Genomic DNA, 13,413 nt, shown 5'->3' with positions numbered 1-13,413 from the left:
CATCAATAGGACATTTAGAGAGATTAAGGTGTGAAAAGTAGAATACATATACAGGGCTCAACAATAAGGACTGCCCGATGGCCCGGGGCCAGTGTGAGAGATGCTCGGGACAGTAGACAGAATTGTTACTGGCCCGATCGGGGCAGTGCTGCCTTGTCACTAAATTTTAATAGATGGCAACATGACCGCGACATTAAATTATGAGGCTAAAGGAAATGTCTGTTTCTAACTTTGTGGAAACATTTAAATAGGTACAGCATGACGAAAAAAATGAAGGTAATGTTTTTCTTAGTTTGCCGTCACTTTTAAGTCAGCCACCTTTTGTTTTGCAATAAAATACGTGCACGTTTTCCATACTGCTACATTTTACTGCTAAATATTTTTTTAAATATTTCAATTCTACAACTACTGACATTATTTTCATTCATTCATTTTCTTTTCGGTTTTGTCCCTTTATTAATCTGTGGTCGCCACAGTGGAATGAACCGCCTGACATTATTTCGTGAAACATTATTTAATATATGTGGCTAACTTTTTTATTTCTTTTATGGGGCCAGTGAAAATTTGGGCAAGTAAAAATCTGAACCACTGGTCCATTCAGGCCAGTAGAAAAAATCCTTAGCGTTGAACCCTAATATATAAAAAGTATGTTTACATATTCATTTGATCAGTTAGCCTAAACCAAAAAAAATTTAACTCCAGCCAAAATCTCATTCTTTTTTTTTTTTTTTCGTTTTTTTTTTTTTTTTGTGAGCAAAATAAAAAAAAGAAAAAAATGGCTGTTTTCTTAGTTTTCCTATTCTTTCTTGAAAACGGATATGGAATGGACAGAAGATACCCTGATTGTCTGGGACATGTATAGGGCAGTATGTGTATGGATGAAAGACCTATTTAGATTATTGTGTACTTTGTTATACTTTGTGTTTAATTAGGAAAAATCCAATAATGTTCAAAAAAGAAATGTAAAACTTTATTCATAATTTGAATCTTTGCATTTCCATCCAAAAATATGGTCACTATCATTGAATACAGCATCCAACACTGTTGTTTTAAAATAACAAAGGCAGGATGTATATAAATCACATTCACTGCAATAGAGACCCAGTCATAAAGTTATAAGTAATTCTTAGATACAAGGAGCAACATTTTTGGCCATAATGATAATAGATTGAATCAACTGAAAATGCTGTTCCTGGAAGGATCTGATTCATCATGACTGTGCGAAAAGTCAACTATATGTATGTACAGCTTTTTGTATCATCATCTCAACGCAAGATTTGACCACTTTGATTCCAAGCAACAGCAAAAAAAACTTTCATATAATACACACACAGTAATAAACACACAATAATACAGTTTTAACATAACTCAAGCCGAATCAATAGGGTGTAAATCCATGCTTCTTATCTCCAACTCATTATCAGTAACTGCTAGTAAATAGGGAAGTTGCCACATAAATATCTGCTATTTAAAGCATTTATTGACTGATATGATCTCAAATTGTTTTCTAAAATACGACGACTAACACATTGCCCAGATGAAGGACATTTTAATTCATAAAACCTTGTGTACACACAGCATACGTTTGTGTACTCAGTGTTCTCAATCTACGGTACTCACTTTCTAATGTATCCGTTTACGTGATCATTCCAGCACTACAAAAACACTGAGTTCATTGAAACTGTTTTCAGTTGTATCCTTCACACATACACACACACAATCGTAAAACCGCAACAATAACAACAACAACAACAGCAGCAGCAGCAGAAGAAGCAGGAACTGTAACGTTAGTCTCATGCATGACCTCGCCTGTTACCTCTGACCACCCATTTCCTTTACAAAACACTAGTTAACATATAGAAAATCGTCCTAATGACTAACAATATGGTAAATTAACTTAAATAAAGCTGAGCCGCCCGGCTAATCAAACATTGATATTATGTGTATCGCTCGCTAATACGCTAGCCTATACATTTGACCCTTGAACGCAATATCAAATTATCTCGCAAAACTCTTAAAAGTACATTTAACCCCATCGCCAAACTTCTATTGCGCCTTTAAACGCATAAAGGGAGCTGTGCAAACTTTTTGTGGCTGTGTTGCCATGTCATGACACGGTTGTTTATCTGTTAGCTGTTGAGCTAGTCCTGTTAGCAAGCTAATCCAAACACAGGTTAGACGCAGTGGACGGGACAACACTCACTTATACGAGGGAAAACTCACCATCGTACAAATCGAGGCGATCTTTCGGACTGTCATCAGTATTTCCATCCGTCTGCCGCCATATTGGACCGAACCCCTATTTAAAAGTGTGACAGCCGCACGGGCTGGAGTTCCGGTGAATCCTTCAGTCGGTCCAGCAGCAGCTCGTAGCGGAATGAGGGAGTGTCGCCCCGCTCTCTAGCAGCTGCGCAGTACGCGATGTTACTAATCCTACTATGACCAAAACACCCATACTCTCTTTAAATTTATATATATATATATATATATATATATATATATATATATATATATATATATATATATATATATATATATATATATATATATATATATATATTTTAAAAAGAGTTAAAGGTATATTTCACTAATACTGGCAAATTTGACATAATAAAAAAAAGAGTTGTTTTAGTTAAAATGTTCAAATGTTTCGAGAGGGTCTCTAAATGTATTATTCGTCTTCCTAAAAATTTAAACACATATTTTTGCTTTTGTGTATATAGCCTACTGTATAAGCAAAAAATTTGACAAATCATGATTGTTTATTTATGCAACTGATTTTTGATAGTAATTTATGATGCTTAAAAATAATTGAGTTTTTTTGAATGAAAATATAATTGTCATAATATTTAACAAAATGTGTCTTTCATCTTAGATAAGCATCCAAACAGAATAGAAATGCTCGCACATAGGCAGTGGATTATGTACGTCACTAGTAAAAAAGCGCGTAGTCCCTTATGAAACAACCCTTCATAACATTATTTTTATTTTTATAGTAAGACTTGAGGTATGAATATTAATTAGATAATGCTGACGTTGCTTGGTAACCTTCCTGTTACGTCGCCTAATTAATATTCATAATCCGAGTCTCATTCGTATGTATCCGCCCTTGTTTGGTTTTCCGACTGAAGAAACTAGTTTCATACCATTCCAGACGCAGTGTGTTACTTCTGACCTAATCCATGTATTTTATAGATGACCATAGAGCAGGGGTTCCAAAACTTTTTAGCTTGCGACCCCCAAAATAACAATGCTAGTGACTCGCGACCCCCAATATCCTCTGAGGTAGTTATATATACAGAAACCTTGCATGCAATAACGCACACACACCAATAGACCCAAGTTTATTCTTAGTTTATTTTTTTTATGTATATCAGAGCTGTAAATGTGCCAGAAAGTTTAACCTGATGTTATAAAATCAATCTGCTGCATCTGACGCCATTGGCATTAAAAAAACGACTAAAGAAAAGAGACGAGCAGGGGTCAAACTTGTGCTTTGCTATTCCCCTGCTGTCTTTACACGGAACAACCGAATGAGCAACAGCGAGCAGCTGAAGGCTAATAATGATCAGTGTCAAATAAATAATCTCAGAACTATAAAGTAATTAATTACAAAATATGGCATAGTCAATACATTAATTGTTCTGTCAGTGTTTAAATAAATAGGCTAAATTAAAATAATAGCCTAAAAGGCTATAATAATATTTTTAATGTTGGGGAGTTTTCATGCACTCTGGGGTGATTTTGTGTCTTAATTTGGCCATAACTCTTTCTGTGTTTCAGCTAGTGGGATGATTTTGGTGACAAATCTTATTTGACATATTTTGAGAAAATGCTTAGATTATTAAACCAAAAAAGAACAAATAACAAAACAATACACTCTGGGCAAATGTACTACCCTTTGTTACGTTTGTTACGTACAGGTTTTTAACTCTTTAATCTGCCAAGTTCATAAATGATGTCACCAATGTGGTGAAAAAAACCCACAAAATGACGTATTTTCAATATAATAAGTAGTCATTGGCTGGATTTTTTTAAAAATCTTTTATCCAAGTCTTGGACATGAGAAACAACACTGCCATTGATTAATTTTCATACTGTTGGTGGCTGTTTTTGCCCCATTGATTTCCATTATAACCACTGTTTTATCGCAAAAGCATTACACCATATAATCACGCATTTTTGATTGTTGCTGGGTTTTTTTGGGAAGAGATCAAATTTGTCATTTTTACTGTTGATCATCAGTCGGCACCATTACCCTTTAGATAGACCTGAGCAAAAAAAAAAAAAAAAAGCTCAGTTTCTGGATTTTATATGGAGTATAACAGAAAATTAAAAGTGTGTGTACATGTATCTTTGAGTGTGTGAGAGTGACCTTTGCGCACTTAATCTTGATGCATCTGAGAAAATCAAAATATGCTTTTCAGCTCTCAGAACTACATGGAGTAAACAAAAACAAAGACTGTGTATTTATGCACCATCAAATGTGCTTATAATGGAAGACAATGTTGCAAAACAGCCACCAGCAGTAAATTAGGGAGGAAAAACGAAAATTTAACAAAAGCCAATTGTTACTAATCATTCACATGTCCAAGACTGTGATAAAAAATCCAGTCCACAATTACTTTTTATATTGAAAATATGTCAATTTGGATGTTTTTTCCACAAAATAGTGGCATCATTTATGAATTTGACAATTAAAGAGTTAAAATCTTGTAATTTACTAAGCATTTTTTTTTATCAGGACTGAGGTTGATTAACAGATTTATGCAAAAAATAAAAATACACAATAGAGTATATACATCTGATAGCAATTTTACAGCAGCTTAATTCAGTGGATGTTTTTATCCCGCACATAATGAAAGGCTATCTGAACAGTGCAAAAGGGTTAAATAGTTAACGTATAGCTACTTTTTCACAATATAGGCTACACTTAAGTTGTATTTTAGGTTGGGGGTCCCTCACACTTTGATAAATGTTTAGGAGTCTGTGAAATCTAAGATATCATTCCATTATCAATATTATATATGGCAAACCGTGTCGCAGATAGAGTATAAAGTAAGTCTATAATAGACTAGTAAAATATAACTTTAATAATTATTACATATATAAAAAAAGCACCCTAATTGCAGTTGCATAATATAAAATTGCACAGGCTGTGTGTGCCTCTTATTAAAGGAATAGTTAGACTACTCATCAGACCCGCAGGAGGGGTTCAGGTGGTTTGAAAGACCCACCCCTCACTGTCAAAGGTCCAGAATTTGTTTCATACATGAGCTTACTTGTCCTACACTGTAAAAAAAAAAATGCAGGGTTCCACACAATTCATGCATGTTGCCCCAACACAAATCAATTAAGCTAACTTAACACTTTTAACACATTTGTGGATTGAATTAAAAAAAATTAATCTGTCACAATGAAATATCATGAATTGTGTTGTTTCAGCTCATTTTAAATAAGTAGTTTAAACAAGCAAAAAATATGTATATATTTTTTTATTGCATTTTGACTGCTATGCCATTATAAATTGTGAAAACAACCCATCAAAGAAGACTTGTACACAAAGGAAAAGTTTGCTATTTAAATGAATGATATTTAAATGACAATAGGCTACAGTGTTTATTTAAAACTTTAACAGATTCCTATTTTTTATCAAATTATATTTGATGTAATTGATGTATGTATATGATGTAAATGTTAATTGATGTAGCCTAAATCTTTAGGAAATGTTTTGGTTCATCAAAAAAGTGGTTATGATGACCATCCGACAAGCTAATCCATCAAAAAATAGTGCTTAAAATGACATTAAATGCAACCGATTTAAACCTCATAATTAAATAGAAAATGGGGCAAATACCTGCAAAAGGTCCTCCTATTTTTAATATAAAAGAACCACCCCTTTCACCAGGCTGGCTATACAGGCCTGATATCCTTCAATTTTTCAAATTAATCCATAAAATTATTTTCCCTGCAACTACTTATCCTATGCTTTCATTATGAGGGGGACTATCCCTTTAATTATGGCTCTCGTAATATTAGCACATTTCAAATCAAATCATTAAATGTATTCACATAGTAAATTTAGGTCTGCTTGAGTGACGCCCCTCCGTTTTCTTTTTTCTTTTTTTTTCTATTTTGGCTGAAGGCGCAGTTGTGGAAAGTGGTCCGGGCGAACATGAACTGCGGGTTGTGAACTGTTCAGATGTAGCCTACTTCATTAAACTTTACTAGTTCATTAGAGGGCCGTTATGCAGAATTAACCTTCATGTGGTGCAAAAGTGGAGCCAGCGTTTGGGGTGCACACACTGGATATTCGCATCTGTTTGAAAGAATCTCTCCAGACCTCTCTCAGTCTGCCGAGCGGAGATAACGCAAGACTTCTGGCGCTATGAGGAAGACACATAACGCGTGGAGCGGACTCCTATTGCGCGAATAAGCGGAGGAAAAGAGATGCATTTTCAGCACGCCGAACAACAGTGACAGCTTTCTAAATGCGTCTTCTTATCGAGCAGCCAAGAACAATGAGCAGTGGCTCTAGCAACTTTCTGCTAGTTCCTATACCGGAGTATCCTGTATTAGACTGTGTGCCAAACAAAAACGTCAAGATAGTTGTTCTGGGAGCAAGCAATGTCGGAAAAACAGGTAAGAAAATAAACTATAGCCTATATTGAATATAATGTATGTTTTAATATTGTAGGCTGTGCCATAATGCATATTTTTTTCCTTAGTAATTCGTTTTATTATGACTTTACTATTCAATATTTTATATTTAAACGTACTTTTTGCATTTGAATGTTTATGCATTAAAGGAACAGTGCACCAAAAGTGTAAATTCTGTCATTTAACCTGCTCACCCTTCACTTGTTCTAACCTGTTTGACTTTCTTTCTTTAGCTGAACACAAACGAAGAATTTGTGAAGAAACCTGGAAACCAGTAACTGTTGACGTACACTGTGTTTGTTTTTCTTACCAGTCAATGGTTACCGGCTTCTAACATTCTTCAAAGTATCTTCTTTTGTGTTCATCAGAATAACGAAACTCATAAAGGTTTGGAACCACTTGAGGGCAAGTAAATGTGACAAAAAAAAGAGTGATTTATCCTTTCAATTCTCTTAAAGTCATTAATAAAGAGTTAATATGCGTGTTTTTTAATCCTAAAACATCATGATGTCTGGGATATGTTTTAACGCCAGGGTGCGACATACACTGAGGCTCTGCCTTCTTGTGCACAGTATGTGCCTGCTGTGCTGAAACAAAATCTCCATTTGATTTTCATTTTCAGCTCTGATTGTAAGATTTCTTACTAAGAGATTCATAGGAGACTATGAAGCCAACACAGGTAAACATAATTAAATAATCCTTCTCTTCATGATCCTATACTAACCTATAAAATGGCTTTCATATTTGTTTACTCATCATCACATCTATTTCTGTCATTTGTACTCGACTGAATGAGTTTTAGGCATTCTTTTGGCATGATTTTCTTCATCTGTAATAAACTGTAAGTGTGGAGTCTTTTATTCTGTCTTGTTTAACATTCCTAGGGGCCTTATATTCAAGGAAGATTAATTTGGACGGGGAGCAAGTTTCTTTGCAAGTACAGGACACTCCGTGTGTCTCCCTGCAGGTACTTCAAATCACACTACCAAACGCTTCCTTCCGTCTTTCGTCTAAACCTCCATCAAACATTGTGTGCCCGTGGTGTATTATCACAGTCGTTGAGATCAGTCAGCCTCTTCGCCTGTGGGATTCCTGCATGCTTCAGATGAACTGTGGGGAATATTAGTTCAAACATTTGGCCTGTAAACAAAGTATGCAGCGCAGGGGAGATAAAGAGGGTGTGCTCAGCCATAAGCTCATTAGACTGACTCATGTGTACTGAAGGGCTCTCTTCAACTCAATGAATCTGAGCCTGGCTCAAGCGCAGTGTATATATAGGTGTTACGATGATTGAGAAGTAGCTTACCAGTTAGATTAGAAACAATTTATTGGTAGTCAGTCCTACAGAGTGCACTAGTGTCCGCCCATTTTTCAGCACGTTTCCCCTTTCCATAAGTCTTATATTGTAGACTTGAATTTAACAATCAGATATGTCAAACATTTTGATGTCAGGCATTTGAAAAAGACAAATGCTGCATACTTCCTTACTGATGTAGGCGAAAATAATATTTAATAAAAGAAATATGTCTGAATTCATAGTTTTTATGAAAGAGTTGGTAACAATGACCTACTACATCTGGCGAGAATGATGAAAATTGCACGTGTGTAGATGTATTGGAGGGCATACAGAAACTGACTAGGCTACATCATTTGCCGTGCTTCATGGGAGTGAAGGTGAAACAAAATAATTAAAAAAAATTTGCCCCCTCTTGCTGCAAGTTTTTCATTCTGTGGTGCTATTTTCTGCACCGTCAGTTAATTTCCCTCATTATAATGTTATTATATAAACACAGTATCTTTATTTTAAATAAAGACCTATGAAGACTGCTTTTATTCAATAAAGAATCGAATCAACTGTAATATTGTGAAATATTATTACAGTATAAAAATGGTTTCATTTTAAAATTGTTAAAGGGGTGGTCCAAAGTGTAATTTTTGAGGCTTGCTTGTGTTTATAAGATGCAAAGCAATGTGTGTTCATGCTTATTTTTTCATATATCTTACTTCGATTATAAACAGCTACTCTGCTAACATGAAAACGACTGCCATATTTCCTAATCCCTCTAAAAGCCTGCCATCAAGAGGCTCTGATTGCTCGGCTAACATTATGTGCTGTGATTCGTGGATCAGCTTCACATCACTAGAAAAGGTGTCACGTCCCTACAAGCATGCGCTTTTGCCCTATGTAAATACTGTACATGCGGTGTGTCCCAAATCGCATACTTATGCACTATTCTACGCCAATTTGTAGTATAAACAGTGTAAGTAGTGCATTTACACTAAAAACTCTTGCATTTATACTGAAAAAATAATAAGTGCACTTTAATTACCCGGATGATGTACTTATTCAACCGGTAAAATGAAGTGTGTAATGATGGACACTTCACGCACTCAACGACTGCAGGTTTGCTCATGTAGCAGAAGGGGCAGAGCTATCGGGCGCACATGTTGGATTACTATATTTATTTTGGATTGTGAAAGCAGTATTCTACTACGAGAGTGATCATAGCACCTCACGATGGTGAATGCGGTTATATTCCTGGCAGGTATTATTTGGTACTTGGTCATTTACTAATTAGACAAACATCATCAGGGAAACGGTTTGAATATTTGCTTAGTAAAAAACATTAGTGTTCCATTTGGGATGACACTACATACATATATTCTGCTGTTGAGTGTTTAAGTGCATAAGTACATAGTGCATAGTGTGCCATTTGGGACGCAGCTTGTCAGTCAGTTTAGCTGTTAGTCGTATCAGTTTGAGCCTGAATTAGAGAGAAAATGGCACAGAGGACATATCTGAACCTTAAGCCTGCTTTCTAAAATAAAGTATTTCCCATATATTCAGGTTATAAGCATGTGTAAGTAATATCAAACTTTTACATATCTTTTGTGAGTTATTTGAGATGTAGAACGCAGGAAAATCGGCTGCATAGAGAGATGCTGCAGCGCTGCTGAAGACTGTGAGTGTTTACAGCGGTTTGACTGATAAATATGAATTTGTAGCTAAATTGTTAACGGTGCCAGACAGCATTTTCTGTTGTTTACATCTTTGTTTACGCCCTCGCTATAACCTGTGGTTAGTGCTAGGAACAGCTTGTAACAGATGCATTTTAACAAATAAAAACAATTACAGGTTGTGGCTCACAATCCACAGCTTCTGCTATTGTTCTGCAGATGGTCTGTTTAAGGGCAGCACGGTGGCGCAGTGGGTAGCACAATAGCCTCACAGCAAGAAGGTCGCTGGTTCAGTTGGCGTTTCTGTGTGGAGTTTGCATGTTCTCCCCGTGTTTGCTCTGGGTGCTCCGGTTTGCCCCACAAGTCCAAAGACATGTGGTACAGGTGAAATTGTTTATAGAATATGTGTGTGGATGTTTCCCAGTGATGGGTTGCAGCTGGAAGGGCATCCTGCTGTGTAAAACATGTGCTGGATAAGTTGGCGGTTCGATCTGCTGTGGCAACCTCTGATTAATAAAGAGACTGAGCTGAAAAGAAAGCAATGAATGAATGGTTGGTTTAACTCATTCAGCGTTGAAGCGTTCAGTTTTTCTACTTACAAAGTCCGCCATTTAAATAGCAAATGCGCCATGGTGTGACACAACTAACTTTTAAAAGGAATGGGAGATGAGACTCTGATTGGTTTAATGCACATTATGCTCAAAACACACCCATAACTTATTAAGAGAATAAGCACAACCCTGTTAGACCATTTGCCTTGGCACAGAGTGGAGTTTTCTATCTTTAAAATAGCAAAAGTAGATTCAGACACATCCTTAATGCTTTTTGCGCCATGTGCTCTAGACTTTGTGCCTAGACCATTAAAATAGAGCCCGCAGAGAGGAATTGACCACGATGACAGGGTTTGAGTCCGGCAAAAGGACAAAAACAGAAGCCGAAAAATAACATAAACAAGTAAATAACAGGGTGAGAATGTGAATTTGTTGGTTTTAGGGAAGTGGGTGAGCGGGTCAATCTGTACTTTTGAAAAAAATATCAGTTGGGTTTAAGGAAGAAGGAGGATGTGTCAGTCAGTCAGTTGACAGCGACCTCTGGTGGATTTACAGCAGGCTTGAATGGAACTCGTGAGAGAAACTTGAGATCTGAAAAAGCATACAGTACACAGCGGCCTCTGGTGAAACTGCAAAAAAAAACAAAAAAAAAAAACATAACTTTAGAAATGTATATAGAGGTATGTTTTTTTTTAGAATGAGCCTGGGTTGTGATTTTTAGACCTTAAAACTTCTCGGTATGCTGCTTCATGTTGCAAACAGATATTGTCTTATTATAGTTGTCTTCTTTTTATGTGTAGTCATGAACACACTTGTTTGTAGATCAGTTAGTTCGATCGTTTTCTGATGTATATTATCCCTAGTCATTTCTCCAATAGGCAACAGAATCAGAAGTACTAAAATAATCGCCAAAACTTCGAATAAGGTCAATATAAGATAAGTCGGACAGTGGACATACTGTAACAGCAGATTTCTCATTCCAGGATGATGCAGACGGCCTTTACTGTCAAGAGCAGATCAACCGTTCCATTTACTGGGCGGACGGTTATGTGCTCGTCTTCTCCATCACTGACCTCAACAGCTACCGCACCATCCAGCCTCTCTACCAACATGTGCGCCGAATCCACCCCAGCGGTAACATCCCTGTCATCATCGTGGGAAACAAGAGCGACCTTCTGCGAGCCCGACAGGTCTCAGATCCCGAAGGGAAGGCGCTGGCGGATGAATTGGGAGGGCTATACTTTGAGGCTTCGGCCAGGGAGAACCACGAGAGCGTCCAGGCAGCTTTTCTGCACTTATGTCAGGAGGTGAGCCGAGCGCTGGGAGGAGGAAACGGGGAAAAGAGAAAAGGTGGACTACACCTTGCCAGGCCAAAGAGCCCAAACATGCAGGAGTTGAAGAGAAGATTCCGGCAAGTGCTGTCATCCAAGGTCAAGTCGGCTACGGCGCTATGAGGATTTGATGAATGTGAGGATTGGGAAAGTGTTAAAGTGTTGCAGAAGTGATTGTGAAACACAAGGCAAAACAATGAGCTGTTTTAGCAAGCACTCATAGACGACAAGAGGTGAGATCACTGCTCTCTGGATGAACTCCTGGCACTAAACTTTAATGTTTTTAATGGTTTCAAGGCCATCAAGTCTGTTTTTGTTGGTTTGTTTTAGATGCTGTCAAGCAACGGTTTCCAGGATTATGATGAACTCTCAAATTCGATTTCTTAGTAATGACTTTCTTATAAATTAGTATTACACATGAATCAGCTTTATCTCTTGAAATGGGGAGCAAATATTAACAGATTCTTTTTGACCGATGAGGCCATTTGTTATATAGAAAGTATCAAAACGTTAAGACGACTGTAATATTCTCATTTGATTGGGGGCAGATTTATAAAATCCTGTTTTAGGGTAATATATCCCATGTTTTCCTGACAGCGAGATGCATAATCCAGCCATGTGTTTTTATAATCATGGGAGAAAGAGGTTGTTTACTAGCATTTCCCATGACCTTTGACCTGCTTAAATTGTGTCAAGGATTTGAGGGTACTGGAGGTTCATATAGGGTTTCCTAAGCTTGTTTCTTCCAGATGTCCCATTCGCCCACTCAAATAGACTCATGTTTATCTTGCTGCGCCGATGAAGTAGCGTTCCTCTGAAGTAGGTCTGGAGATTCCTAGACTGAACTAGTAGCCGTGCACCCGCTGAGTCGCCGACCTCTAACCTTTCACCTTTGATAAATCAGTTTCTTTCATTCAGCCAATGGCTTAAAACAGATTAAGACCAAGACAAGCCTTCTGTTCTCTCATAATGTGAGTGTCCATTTCCTTACACTTTAACACAGTAAAAGCCTGGTAAAACATACTGTGGTGTGGTGATTTAATTTCTTGCTCAACAAAACTTTGCTATCTCTTTCTTCCTCCTTAACTGTATTTACCAAAACATTAATTTAATGATAAATAATAAATTATTTATCATTAAATAATAAATTAATAAATATTAATTTATTCAGTTTTCTTAGGCTACCCTCTTTATTTATCGGGGGTCACCACAGTGGAATTAACTGCCACCTTATCCAGTATATGTTTTACAAAGCAGATGCCCTTCCAGCTGAAACCCAGTACTGGGAGACACTTATATATTCACACACATACACTACGACCAATTTAGCTTATTCAATTCACCTATAGCGCATGACTTTGGACAGTGTGGGAAACCGGAGCACCCGGAGAAATCCCACACCAACACGGGGAGAACACGCAAACTCCACAGAAAAGCTAACTGGCCCAGCCGGGACACGAACCGGCAACCTTCTTGTTGTGAGGCGACAAAAAACATTCATTTCATTACAAATTCAACTAAAACGTTTTTTTGTATCATGAAATTGTTACAAATCTTGGCACTTGTTGGTGAATCACCAGTGTTAGAAGTTCTGTAAACCACTAGCGGATTTCGAAGCTGTTGGTAAGCATTAACTTATTTGACTGCCTTTTTTCTAATAAATGTGCAAATAGAAGTCAGCTGTGTGTATCTCTAAGGACTTAATGTAATCTGTTGTGGTTTCAGAAGTATTTCAGGTCATGGAAGGTTTTAAATTTGCTCTTAGAAAGTGTTATGCTGCATCCCATTTAGCATACTTATACTACACCCTAAAAGTATGTGCTTTTTTGTGAAGGTATATAAGGAAGAGTATATACTTTTGAGTGTGTGACAGAAGAGTATGCAAGCTTTAGGACATATTACTTTCTCGTCAA

At 36.9% G+C, this 13,413-nt stretch overlaps 2 protein-coding genes across 5 annotated transcripts in view; one reads left to right on the top strand and one right to left on the bottom strand.

Moving 5' to 3' along the window:
* usp12b (ubiquitin specific peptidase 12b) overlaps positions 1-2,340 on the bottom strand; it is a 31,962-nt gene extending 29,622 nt beyond the window's left edge. For all 3 annotated transcript variants that reach the window (XR_012382681.1, XR_012382680.1, XM_683267.11), the window contains exon 1: positions 2,224-2,340. Coding sequence is in view for 1 of the 3 variants with exons in the window: in XM_683267.11 (XP_688359.3) it covers positions 2,224-2,271 (48 nt within the window). In the remaining 2 variants the exon portion in view is untranslated. The remainder of the gene's footprint in view (positions 1-2,223) is intronic.
* A 3,809-nt stretch (positions 2,341-6,149) lies between these two features.
* rasl11a (RAS-like, family 11, member A) lies at positions 6,150-12,523 on the top strand. Of its 2 annotated transcripts, XR_012382423.1 has the most exons (5): positions 6,150-6,642; positions 7,283-7,339; positions 7,545-7,627; positions 11,153-11,733; positions 11,831-12,523. XR_012382423.1 is itself a non-coding variant. In NM_001017840.2 (4 exons), the coding sequence occupies exons 1-4, from the start codon at positions 6,492-6,494 to the stop codon at positions 11,621-11,623; spliced, it is 762 nt and encodes a 253-aa protein (NP_001017840.2). The 2 variants fall into 2 exon arrangements, 1 of the variants encoding a protein (NP_001017840.2); NM_001017840.2 differs by lacking the exon at positions 11,831-12,523 and having other exon boundaries at positions 6,492-6,642; positions 11,153-11,623.
* Positions 12,524-13,413: the final 890 nt, after the last annotated feature.

The sequence above is a fragment of the Danio rerio genome, chromosome 7 (genome assembly GCF_049306965.1).
Source record: "Danio rerio strain Tuebingen ecotype United States chromosome 7, GRCz12tu, whole genome shotgun sequence".
Taxonomy (NCBI): domain Eukaryota; kingdom Metazoa; phylum Chordata; class Actinopteri; order Cypriniformes; family Danionidae; genus Danio; species Danio rerio.
The sequence above is the reverse complement of the archived record's forward strand: the minus strand, read 5'-3'. Positions and strand labels throughout refer to the sequence as shown.